Below are 13,231 nucleotides of genomic sequence, written 5' to 3'. Positions count from 1 at the left end.
GAGCAACCAGACATCACCTGAGAAGCTCGCACCATCAAAATCAAAGCAGCAACGGTATCTCTGTGTGATCTTGTTTCTAGGGTTAGTAGGCGGAGGACAGGCAGACACAAAATATTACCCTCACCAGCCATTCAGGCGGGTTCTAAGCCATCTCTCAGGTGAGGGGGCCATCAAAGAAATGGTTACAGCTGACACCCCATCTTTCGAGTTCAGGTTGAAAGACATTTTTCCCATGCATACAGGGAACCCCAAGGGATTTCAGGAGACAACAGTATTTGGGATCTACTGGTGCCCTGCTTCCAACCCAGGGAAAAGTGATTGTAATTATCCAGGGTATGGATATTGTGGATATTGGGGGTGTGAAACTATTGTGGTAAGCAATAGATGGACACCACAACAGCCTGATAAGTTCCTGCAAATTAAGTATACTCCGCATGGCTGTATCGAACCAAAATATGATAGGGAGAGGTATGCGCTTGCGCCCGAAGGCTTGAAACAGCACACCTGCACAGGCTATATAATGACAATCTTGCAGCCGACCCATGATGGCTGGGCCACGGGCAAAGTGTGGACAGCGTATGTTCATCTCACTCATTGCTACATCTGGGTGAACATACAAATTATAAGACTCTCAGCTCCAATATCCCAATCAGTCGGACCCAATCCAGTTCTAGCAATGAGTAGACCCAGAAAGGGGATTGCAGCTAAGGGCAGTTCTAGCCACAAAACACAGATGTCGAAACTAGCCTCCCCATCCAATCTCTTAGCCAAACCGACCCTCTCCAATCCATTCTTAAGCATGTTAAATGCGACCTTCTTATCGTTAAACCAATCCAACCCAAACTTCACAGAATCATGCTGGTTATGCTATGATGCACAACCCCCTTTTTATGAAGGTGTTGCCTTCAATTTCCCATCCATCTTCTCAAAGTCAGACAATCCATGTCAATGCAGATGGGACACCCCCCGGAGAGGCATTACCCTAAGTCAGGTTACGGGCCAAGGCAAATGCTTTGGAAATGCAACCTTGGTAAAGCAGATGGGCAATGTCTGCCGGGAATTCGTCAGACTTAATGGAGGGAAGTTCCAGTGGGTGATCCCAGCTGCATCGGGAATGTGGGTCTGTCAACGGTCTGGGGTAAGCCCATGTGTACTCCTTGACAAATTCGATCATTCTACCGACTTTTGTGTCCAAGTTCTAATTGTCCCCAGAGTCCTGTATCTCCAGGAAGAAGAGGTGTACCGCTTGTTTGAGGAACCTGACTGGCTCCACAAATGAGAAGTGATAACAGGCGTCACCATCGCAATGCTCCTCGGTTTAGGAGCTACCGGCGTTGCCACAGGCATCTTGGCTCTTTCAACACAACATCAGGGACTGGCACAACTGCAGATGACTGTCGACGAGGACTTGCAAAGGATCGAGAAATCCATCTCTTCCCTAGAAAAATCCCTTTCCTCGCTCTCAGAGGTTGTCCTCCAAAACAGGAGAGGACTGGACCTCTTGTACATGCAGCAAGGGGGCCTGTGTGCCACCTTGAAAGAGGAATGCTGCTTTTATGCAGACCACACCGGAGTCGTGAGAGACTCCACGGCCGAACTGAGAAATTGACTAAACCTAAGAAAAGTGGATAGAGAAGCTCAACAGGGCTGGTTCGAGTCGTGGTTCAACCAGTCCCCATGGCTCACCACCCTGATTTCTACCCTAATAGGCCCACTCACTATAATCTTACTAACCCTAATCTTTGGGCGTTGCATATTAAACAAACTGGTGCTATTCGTTAAAAGGCGTTTAGAAACGGCTAACATATTGTTTCTCGAGCGCCGACAATTACTTTAAGGCGTGCCAGTTACTAACACACTTGCAATTTTACACTAATCCTACTAACCCATGAAATTTTGTAACCTCTACATTTTATAGCTTTGTAAGATTTTTACTAATCATGGGGGGGGGGGGGGAATATGTGGAGAGTCAGGGATCTGTGTGCGGAAGATCTCGGGCTGTACGGTTAGATAGGAAGCCCCCCTCACCCTGCAGTCAGACCTCTGCTCCGTGCCTGGCCGCACCCAGCCGGACGTGAGCAGAAGGAAATGACACTGACTGCCCAAGGCCCAGCCATAAAAACCCCTGAGACTCCTCAATAAACGCCATTTGCTGTCCACACATTGGTGTCTGTAGCATGTAGACCGAGTGACCCTGGCCTTTGGGTCACCGTGCCGGACTCCGAACCAGGTCGCCACGCTGTAACGGCGACACCCAAGGAGAAAAAAAGACACGAACTTTTACCTCCCAAACCCATCTCCCCAGAGGCTCAAGCAAAATTCCTCTGGTTCCCAGAAATACAAAGAAATAGGGCTGAGAAGACCCTTTGCAGCTATGTGTTCATGCCCAAGACTTTGCTGATGTCATTTTGATTTTGCCTTTTTTTCTTTTTAAGTTTTTCTGTATTCCTTGCACATCAATTTAGAGCTCTGTAGGCTACTCGATTTGTGACTACTTTTCCCAGTCCTTTTCCATGGCCTTTGCCTAAGCAGAAAGACAAACTTCCAGAGCTCCAAGCGCCAGGGGGTAAAAGGCCCCAGTGTTATCTTGGTTCTTCCTGGGACAGACCCCTCCAGGGAGCTGGTGGACTCACCATCCCTGCAAGCCTTTAAAACACGACTGGTTGTGGTACTCGGTGCCGTGCTTTAGTTGAGGTATTAGGCCATAGGTTGGACTCAACCATCTTGAAAGTGTCTTCCATGCCAGTGATTCTGTGATTCTGTGCCTGAGGCAGCTTTTCCTGCAGCCCTGGAAAGGGCTGCGGGGGCCCTTGGCCAAGGATAGCGATCAGGGCTCATGGAAAAGAAGCAAAGGGCTCAAGGCAAAGGCTGACAGGGCAGAGCTGCTCCAGCGTGGCCCAGAGCGAGCCTCATGTCCTCCTCCTCAGCCTGCACCCTCTGCGCTGCCCTTTGCGGCGCTGGCGGCTCCTCTCGCTGCGGGGCTCCAGGGCGTGCTGGAGGCCGGGCCCCTCGTCTTCGGGAAGCACCGGAGCCTCGGAGGCGAGCGGCTGCTGCTGTGGCCGGCAGGGGAGAGCTGTGGCTGCGGCCCCGGGCACGGCGAGCTCCCGCTATGGCCGGCTCCTGCTGCGGCTCCTGCCTCTGCTCTGGGCTCTGCTCCTGCCCTGTGCGGAGGGCTGCCCGGCAGCTCCATGCTGCTCCACAGTGGGCCCGGCTGGGCTGCTGCTCTCTGCGGCCTCTGCCCGCCGCTGCCGGCCTGCCTCTGCCGCAGCCGGGCCCACACGGGAGGCAGCACACTGCGGGCGGCTCGGAAAAGCTCTGCCCGCAAAGTGCCCACCATGGCCTCGGCCTCAGTGCACAGGCTGCCAGCGTCCTCGCAGCTGTGAGCCGGCCCGGGCCGCCTGCCGGCCTCGGCCACAGCTCCCGCCTGTGTCTCCACGGCCGCGGCTGCTCGGCACAGCGGGCTGAGCACAGCCAGGGCCAGCAGCAGCTCCTCACGGGCCCAGGCTCCGGGCGCTCCGAGCCTGCCCAACCCCGAATTCCAGCCCTGAGGGGCTTGGCATCCCAATGCATCCCCTGGGGACAGCAGGGTCGGCCGCTGAGCTCAGCCCATGGTGACACCACCAAGTGACCAGTGGAAAATTCACCAAATCCTCATCAGAGACAAGAGAAAACTCCCATAGTACCTGACAGCCTGAACCAACTGCCAAAATTCCAGATTATTCCACCCATGTAGGAAAAGAGGCTTTTGCATTAAAGCAGAAAAGAGTTATCTAAAAGGAGGGCAGGAACAAACAACGAAGTTATTTGGACTCATGCTTCTTGTGTCTGTTAAAAAGGCCAAGAAAATGCACTCCTTGATCTCCTGACACAGCTCTCTCTGTTCATGATGTGGGGCAGCAAGTGCTGATGATGTGCAGGAGCTGATGCAAGGGATAGGGACGAGGATGTAGCAGGCACAGTGCCAAGCTGACAGAGGGATGATCTCTGGCAGTGGCACTGAAGGAGAAGAGTTTGCAGTCAGGACAGAAAATGGCTCTGTTATGAATAACAGCTTGACTAGGCCAATGTTCAAGCAGCAATCAATTTATTATTTAATATGGTAAAGTATGAGCAATGCAGCGCTGGGTACAGTGGGGGAAGTTTTCTCTCCAACTGCACACCAATAATTGAGAGTTACAGGTATTTATAGGGGTATTTATCAGCTTTTTCAGCAGTTTCTATTTCAAATTTTTTTACTCATCAGCAATTTTTATTCCAAATTATTACATCATGATTCTATACACTATTGTGATCTTAGTTTCTCAGGATGTATCTCAAAGGAGTATCCCCAGATGGTGATGGTCCAGTTTCCAAAAGAAGAAAGACGAATCCCATCTGGTGGGGTCCAGCTCCCCAGATGTGTGTCCACCTTTTAATTGCAGAGACTATAAATCTCATAACAGTGATATCCAGCTTCCCTTTGGTCGAAACCATAAACCCTTGAGGTGATGTTCATCTTCCTTTCTCAAGCTGTTTTTCTCTGCTTCAATAATGCGTGAGATAAGCATATTTCCTTTATATATATTCCAAAGCTATAGTTTCAAGGATACAAGTAATATTCTAAAATTATACTTCAAAAGGTTATTATTGCAGAGCTTTTTATGGATTAAATGCAAGGAAAAAGCAACATCTTTAATACCTTAATTCCAATGCTCCTAAATCAACCAGGGTTAATTGCAAACAAAAGATAGGTTCAAAGGCCTTTTTCCATGCTTTATTTTCCTCAGTTATTATTAGAATTCACAGCTCTCCCATTGTCGGGGTCCACAAATTTCACATTCACAAATACACACGTCGCCTGTTTGTACCTGACACGAAACACAGCTTTGCATCTCACACCAGGGACCCCACCAGGCCCCATCGGCTGCTGGGCTGGGCAGGGGAGGCTGCAGGGCCGAGGCCGTGCCAGGCCATGGCTGCAGTTGGCAACATCTGGGCTCTGCTGAGCCCTGCCCTGCTGCCAGCCCGGCCCCAGCCAGGATCTGCTGGGCCCCAGGAGCAGCCCCGGGCCAGGCCGGCTTGGCCAAGATTCTGCCACCGTTGGGGTTCACCAGCAAGCCCTGGGCAGGGGGATGAGAAGTCGTCGGCCCTGGGCCGTGCTGCTGCTGTGCTCTGGCCTGGATGCTGAGATCCTGGCCCTGCCCCAGCACGGCCCATCCTGACACAGCCCCAGTGAAGCCGCTGCAGAAACCTCCATTGTAAAACAGCTCCAGCCCAAGCACCAAGCCTGGCCGGGGTCACAGAACCATCTGCAGGCCCTGGGTGAGATATGAACTCTTTCAGTGCTTCCATCCTCCCTCGAGTGAGAGAAAAGGACTAAGTGCAGGCTCATAGAGGAGCAATATGAAGACACCAAGGTCATTGAAGATGAAGTTGAGTCCCAGATGGGAGGGATGAGGAGATATCCTGATCTTGGGGCTGAAATCCTCTTGTAAAGCTATGGAGAAGGATGTAATTGATACATCAGACTCTTTTTCCCTATAACGCACTAAAAGGTATGAGGAAATTTCTTGTTCACCAAAGCCTTCTATGGCAGCAGCTCTCTGGCCACAGAGAGAAACACAACTTTCCAAGCATTATTTTGGAAAAGCCTTTGGAGAAGATAAGAAAAAAGTAAAAATTCTTAGCTTAACTTGCTGCACTTGGTATTTTAATCAAGTTGAATGTGTTATGGAGATTTGTTTATCAAAGGGTGGGTTCTTATTTAGCCAATGGTGATGATGTTTGGATTGGAGGACCATTTAAGTCCACATGTATCAAACTGGGGTATAAAAGTATGAGTTTCTTAATAAAGATTATTGATCAGCCTTCTGTGAATCATTGAGTCAATGTCTATTATTACCTGGCTGGGAGCCTTTAACATGACAGGCCTCCATGCTAAAGTAAGCAAATGTTGAAGTAGCTGTGATCGCATGAGAAGTCTGAACAGAGAAAGAGAGAAGATTGTTGAGACCCTGTGTCCTCATGAAGAGAAGAAGATCTCTGTATTCAGAGATGAAGATAATTTCAGAAATACATGAAGAGGACCTTTGCTCTTCAACAGCTCATCTTTAAACTAATACCCCATAAGCAGACATGGCCTATGAACACAGCTGTGGGAAAAGTTGTGGAAAAAATAGGAGGGACTTCACAATTGCAGATTTGCCAGGCAGCTGCTATTCACTGAAATTGAAAGCAATGAGAGAACTATTTTCTTATGGAGAAGTCTCCATAGAAGGAAAGAGAGACTCCTCTCCCCAAGAGAACTGAAGAAAGGCTCTTATAGAAGTGGTAAACTGACTGAAACCTTTAGGTTTTGTCTCATTACATTGTCAGTAACAAAGAAAAGGTTTTAGAGAGAGGAGAAGTATTCTAAAAGTTTTGTTCTGATTCTTATTTCTCTTTCTTTGAGTTACTATTAATAATCTTTTCTTTATACTCTTTTAAAGTTTTGAGCCCACTTTGCCTTTCTCCTAATTCGATCTCACAGCAGAAAATCAGTAAGAATATTCTAGTGAGTGCACAGGTAATTAGCCAACACTGAATCCACCACACTAATTGATGCATTGGCTAAGAAATCTCATATTGGTGAACTAAAACCACTACAGAGAACTTCCTGATGAACTGCATGAGAACAGAGGGAAATCAAGGCAGAGCCATGGTTTGTCAGGACTTGTTTGATCCTAATGAGCCCTGTGGTGCATTTGGAGGTGAGCCCTGGAACCTCAGGGCATGAGAGGAGATTGCACAAACCTTTCCAGATCTCAAAGTCAGAGGAAACACTCAAAGTGTCTCAAAGCATGAATGGGTCCCACTGAGGTCCATCCCCAATGCAGGCTCCTCCTGGACTCCTTGGAGGAGTGAATTGGAGGCCAGGATGGCACTAAATGCTCTCAGAGATTCAGTGTGGAAAGGAAATTCCAAAGTACCTTAAAAACCTTGAGTATTTCAAATCATTGATGAGGCCCACTGAATGTCAGTACAGAGTTCTCAAGGGACTCATTAAAGCAGAAAACTGGGGCCATGATTGAAGAAACTTCTCATTGAGTTTGTATTAAGAGTGAAACACCAAGTACCTTAAAATACTTGAAGTACCTTGAGGCATTAATGAGCCCACTGAGTGTTGTTACTGACAAAGGCTCTCAGGGGACTCATTAAAGCAGATAATTGGAGGCCATGTTTGCAATAAACCTCTCAGAGACTCCAAGGCAAAAGCCCAACCTTAAGTCCTTTGAAACACTCTGTGACCATTAAGGAGCCCCTAGGGCCATTTCTGACCAAGACTCCCCAGGGACTCCTTCCAGCAGATCCTTGAGGCCACTGGGATGTGGGCTGAGGGGAATTCTGATGGCAGGACAAGGGGCTGACAGTACCCAGCCTGGCTGGGGCTGTGCCAGGAGGCCCCAGGGCCTCAGGACAAAGTGTCTCCTCCCAGCCCTTGGTGGCACAGACCCTGCTGCTGTGCCCCAGGGCACCAAGACTTGGCTTCTCTTTGTCCCCACCTGTCATCAGTGCTTCCAGTTCTCTGCTCTGCCTGGGGCCTGGAGACACATTCTCTGTCTTCTCACTCAGTAGGACCCATTAAAACTTCAAGAAACTTTGGAGTTGGATTCTGACTTGGAGTTCTGGAGAGGTTTATTCTGCTCCCTCTCAGGGACTGATATTCAGGGCCTGAGCACAAAGCCCCAGAGGCTCATTAAAGTCCTTGTGCTGTTTATGCTGCTGAGCTGGGCTGGGCTCCTGGCACAGAGGCAGCTCCTGTAGAGCTGCACAACCAAGCAGAGCTTCAAAAGCACATTTCTCTTGATGAGCAGCTCTTCTGCCAGCCCAGCAGGGCTGGGGCACTGCCTGCAGCCAGCCCGGGCACAGCACAGAGGCACAGAGAGCTTCAATCAGTCAGGGCTGGGAAGGTGCTGAGAAGTGCCTGGGGCAGAATCTCTGCCAGCCCTTGGCACAGGAACCTCTGGCTGCAGGACAATGCAACTGCAGCTCCTGGAGCCATCTCCTGCAGCTGGAACATCCCAATGCCTACAGACTCTGTGAGTACAACTCTTGAGTATTTCTGGTGCAGGGGAGGTGAAATTCTCATGAAGCTCTGACATGCTTTGGGGTTCAGATCAGTCATGGAATATTTCCAAGACAAGAATTTTGATAAGAACGTGGAAATTTCCAAAGATTTTGTATTCCATTTCATATTACTGGTTGATGGCAGGGATGGGGGTATAAATATTAACGGCTGATTATGAATTTTGACTAGTGTCTGAGACATTTGAACTGTTCCTATTAGTGATCAATAGGTTCACGGGAGATCCCTAATGTGCTTGCAGCCACTCTGCCCATGGACAGCAGAAGCATCACTTTTGCTCTTAACCATCAGGCTCAGTCTGAGCTGTCCTTTCTCCAAGCTGCAAACAGAACCTGCCCCCAGCCAGCACCCTGCAAACAGGCAGGGTTCTGTCAGTCCAAGGAGAGTGCACAGAGATTTGGGGTCTGTGAGTGCTGGCAGGGAGAGATCAGGCACAGGGAAACACCTGCAGGAAGGAAAATCTCCTGGAAGCAGAGAGAAGATCAGGCAATAAGAGAAAACAAAACCCAGCAATGCTGTGGCAAGGAGAGTTTGGAGATGTCCACAGGAGCCCCTGCAGTGCAGCCCCTCTCTCTGAACAAGCCCCCTCCCTCCTGTGCCCCAGCCAAGCCTCTGCCCTCAGGGCCGGGGCTCCAAGGCGTGCAGCCCCTCCTGTGCAGGCAGAGCTGCAGCAGAGCCGTGGGGCAGCTCTGCAGCCCCGGGCCCAGTTCCCTCTGCAGTGCACAGGGCTGGGAGCTGCTGCCGGGCACTGGGGGCTCTGGAGGGGGCACAGCTGGCTCAGGGTGACGCTGTCCCCAGTGCCTGGCTCTGGGCGATGCTGTCAGTGCAGCCAGAGAAGGAGCTGCATCTCCCTTCATCCAATGCCATCATAAGGACACTTGGAAGTCTCCCTGAGATTTCAGTCCAAGCTGGGAGCTTCAATCCCAGATGCAAACCTGTCCGAGAGCATCTCTGAGTTATAGGATTAATGGGGAAAGGCAGAGGTGTTGTGACATGGAAAATGCTGCTGGGTTGGTGAAATGAGCAACGTGAGTCCTTGGCTATAAGTATGAAGCTGGGCTGTGATGGATCCATCTGCTCTCAGCAGTACCTGGTGATATTTTATGGGCAGCATAAGAAAGTTATTATCCTTCACCTGAGGATGGTTAAAGACCAGAGAAACTCCAAAGAGAATAACATGACAGACCATCTCCCATCACGCTCCACTCATCATCTTGCCTCAGGGAACTCACTCTGTTCTACCAGAGGGCAGCAGAAATACTGAGAGTTTGATATCCAAGAATACCAGGAGAAACATGGGGGAAGCTCAAAAAGAAAACCACAGAACTCCTAAATACAGAAGTGTTTCTGTGTGTATTTCAGGGGAGGGTATATGGGAGATTTGATTTTGGTTACAGATATCTCTTCTAACTCTTCACTGTCCTTTTCTCCATGAACAGGTCCCCATGTCCAGCCCCAGCAAATGTCCAACAGCAGCTCCATCAGCCACTTCCTCCTGCTGGCATTGGCAGACACGCGGCAGCTGCAGCTCCTGCACTTCTGCCTCTTGCTGGGCATCTCCCTGGCTGCCCTCCTGGGCAACGGCCTCATCATCTGTGCCGTAGCCTGCGGCCACCACCTGCACACACCCATGTTCTTCTTCCTGCTCAACCTGGCCCTCAGCGACCTGGGCTCCATCTGCACCACTGTCCCCAAAGCCATGCACAATTCCCTCTGGGACACCAGGGACATCTCCTACACAGGATGTGCTGCTCAGCTCTTTTTTTTTGCCTTTTTCATGTCAGCAGAGCTTTCCCTCCTGACCATCATGTGCTATGACCGCTACGTGTCCATCTGCAAACCCCTGCACTATAGGACCCTCCTGGGCAGCAGAGCTTGTGCCCACATGGCAGCAGCTGCCTGGGCCAGTGGTTTTCTCTTTTCACTGCTGCACACAGTCAATACATTTTCCCTGCCCATGTGCCATGGCAATGTCCTGGGCCAGTTCTTCTGTGAAATCCCACAGATCCTCAAGCTCTCCTGTGCTAAAACCTTTCTCAGAGAACTTGGGCTTCTTGCAGTGTGTGCCTTTTTAGGAATTGGCTGTTTTGTGTTCATTGTTTTCTCCTATGTGCAGATCTTCAGGGCCGTGCAGAGGATTCTCTCGGAGCAGGAACGGCACAAAGCCTTTTCCACCTGCCTCCCTCACCTGGCCGTGATCTCTCTATTCATCAGCACCTCATTTTTTACTTACCTAAAGCCCCCCTCCAAGTCCTCTCCATCCTTGGATCTGGCCCTGTCAGTTCTGTACTCAGTGGTACCTCCAGCCCTGAACCCCCTCATCTACAGCCTGAGGAACCAGGAGCTCAAGGCTGCAGTGTGGACAATGATGACTGGATGGTTTCAGAAACATTAAACTCCTGGCCAATTGCTGCAAATCACTTGTAATAAAAGTAATCTTTGATACTTCTGCTTGGTTTCATTTTGGAGGTTCTTTCTCTTTTTATTTTACTTTTTTCACCTTGTCCACTAATAAATATGATTGTTTGTGCCATTTCTAATTTTGTTTCTCTCCACCTTCCTTGTGGCAACAGCCTGTGTCAATGAGGGGCTGTGCTCTTGGTTGGTTTAAAGGAACTAAATAATCTCCCAGCAGAGTTTCCTGCAGAGATGCCCTTTTGTTGCCTTCTCTGGATCTGCAGCAGCAATGTCTGTGTGCAGAGCTGGGGCAGATCAGCGCTGGCCCAGCAGCTGTGCCCAGCAGCAGCAGCAGCACTTGGTGTTGCCAGTGCTGCTGCCGTGGCCCTGCCCCGCTGCCCTGGTGGCCCTGGTGTTGCTGCAGGGCCTGAGTGCACTCAGGGCCGGGCACAGCCCTGGGGGTGGCAGTGCCGGGGCTGCAGCAGGGACAGGGCATGGGCACTGCTGGGGCAGCGCTGACGCCTCAGCCCAGGCCCTGGGGGCTCCAGGCTCCTTGCCCAGGCTCTCTCAAGAACACGCCCAGGCCAATGCTCAGCACAGAAAACTGCTGTGAGCAGCCCCAGGCTGGCTGTGGGCAGGCTGGGGGCAAACAGCATGGCTGGGGCTCTGCAAGGGTCCTGGGGCAGATGGGAAGGAGCAGCAGAGCAGGGGCTGATCCATCCCCAGTGCTCTGGACAGCCCAGGGCAGCGTCCCAAAGCGTCTTCATGGAGCTTCCAACAACATCCCCCCTCTGCAGCCCTGCCCTCTCCCCCAGCTCACACAGGTGCCCCATCCTTGCAGGCACAGACACGGCAGCACTGGCTCAGCAGCCCCTGTTTGCATTGCACAGAGCAGGGTTAGCACCCCCATGCTGTTGGTGTGGGGACATGAACCTGAGGGAGCACAAATGCCATCAGCCCCTGGGGCCAGCAAGGGCTGGGGGACACCAGGGAAACCACTCAGCTTTGTCCTGGCCTCTGCTGTCAGCCAGAAAGTTTGTTCCCATCAACTGGGAGTTTCCTGTCCCACTGCAGATGCTGTTGCTCAGAGAAAGGGCTGCCTGGCAGCCACCCCCAAAGTGCCCTGAGCATTTCCTATGCTTCCCCTTTGCTTTCTTTACTCTTCCCTTATACAAATTTCTTCCTCTTGCCCACCCCTGTTCCCTCCCCTGCAAACAGGCCATCCCTGGTTGCCCTTTCATCTCTGGCCCCACTCCCCATTGCAGTTCCTGACTTGCCCCCATGGGAACGTCCACTGGGGAGAAGGATCATCCTACAAGTGCTGCAGGAATTGTCTGCAGGCTCCTGCAGTGCCTGGTGCTGCTCCCTTGCCAGAGGCACTCCAGGCCAGGGGGGCACATCTGGGCTGCTGTGTCTGCCTCTGGGGCTCCCTGTTCTGGGCAATGAGGAGGAGCTGCATCTCCCTGGCTGCCCTCCTGGGCAACGGTCTCATCATCAGCGCCGTAGCCTGCGGCCACCACCTGCACACACCCGTGTTCTTCTTCCTGCTCAACCTGGCCCTCAGTGACCTGGGCTCCATCTGCACCACTGTCCCCAAAGCCATGCACAATTCCCTCTGGGACACCAGGGACATCTCCTACACAGGATGTGCTGCTCAGCTCTTTTTATTTGCCTTTTTCATGTCAGCAGAGCTTTCCCTCCTGACCATCATGTGCTACGACCGCTATGTGTCCATCTGCAAACCCCTGCACTACGGGACCCTCCTGGGCAGCAGAGCTTGTGCCCACATGGCAGCAGCTGCCTGGGCCAGTTCCTTTCTCAATGCTCTTGTGCACACAGCCAATACATTTTCATTGCCCCTGTGCCATGGCAATGCCCTGGGCAAGTTCTTCTGTGAAGTTCCCCAGATCCTCAAACTCTCCTGCTCCAAATCCTGCCACAGGGAATTTAGGCTTCTTGCTGTCAGTGTCTGTTTAGCATTTGGCTGTTTTGTGTTCATTGTTTTCTCCTATGTGCAGATCTTCAGGGCCGTGCTGAGGATCCCCTCTGAGCAGGGACGGCACAAAGCCTTTTCCACCTGCCTCCCTCACCTGGCCGTGGTCTCACTGTTTCTTAGCACTGCAGCATTTGCCCACCTGAAGCCCCCCTCCATCTCTTCCCCATCCCTGGATCTGTCAGTGTCAGTTATGTACTCGGTGGTGTCTCCAGCCCTTAATCCCATCATCTACAGCCTGAGGAACCAGGAGCTCAAGGCTGCAGTGTGGAGACTTATGACTGGATGCTTTTCAGAAACATTAAACTGCTGGCCAATTTCCAATTTCTTAAATAAAAGACTTATAATAAAAATCATCTTTGATACTTGTTGTTGGTTTGGTTGTGGGTGTTTTTTCCTTTGTTTTGTTTTTTTTTTTTTCTATTGTCCACAAAGGACTGTCATTCCTTGTGCCATTTCTCCTTTTGTTTCCCTCCACTTTAACTGTGGCCCCAGACTGCGTCAATGAGGAGCTGGTCTCTTGGTGCCTTTGAAGGAACTAAATGATCTCCCAGCATTGTTTTCACCAGAGATGCCCCTTCTATTCTCTTCTCTGGAGCTGCAGCAGCAATGTCTGTGTGCAGAGCTGCAGCGCTGGCCCAGCAGCTGTGCCCAGCAGCAGCAGCACTTGGTGTTGCCAGTGCTGCTGCCGTGGCCCTGCCCCGCTGCCCTGGTGGCCCTGGTGTTGCTGCAGGGCC

General features: G+C 51.2%; 1 protein-coding gene and 1 pseudogene across 1 annotated transcript; one reads left to right on the top strand and one right to left on the bottom strand.

Annotated features, from left to right (window-relative positions):
• LOC131559613 (zinc finger protein 850-like) overlaps positions 1 to 13,231 on the bottom strand; it is a 331,042-nt pseudogene that overhangs the window by 231,422 nt on the left and 86,389 nt on the right.
• On the top strand, positions 9,840 to 10,463 carry LOC131559862 (olfactory receptor 14J1-like; the record flags this gene model as incomplete). The annotated part of the gene is made up of 1 exon (XM_058808367.1): positions 9,840 to 10,463. A coding segment is annotated over one exon (624 nt), but the record flags the coding sequence as incomplete, so codon positions are not given.

Source organism: Ammospiza caudacuta, chromosome 7 (genome assembly GCF_027887145.1).
Source record: "Ammospiza caudacuta isolate bAmmCau1 chromosome 7, bAmmCau1.pri, whole genome shotgun sequence".
Lineage (NCBI taxonomy): Eukaryota > Metazoa > Chordata > Aves > Passeriformes > Passerellidae > Ammospiza > Ammospiza caudacuta.
This window is presented reverse-complemented; position numbering and strand designations above follow the sequence as displayed.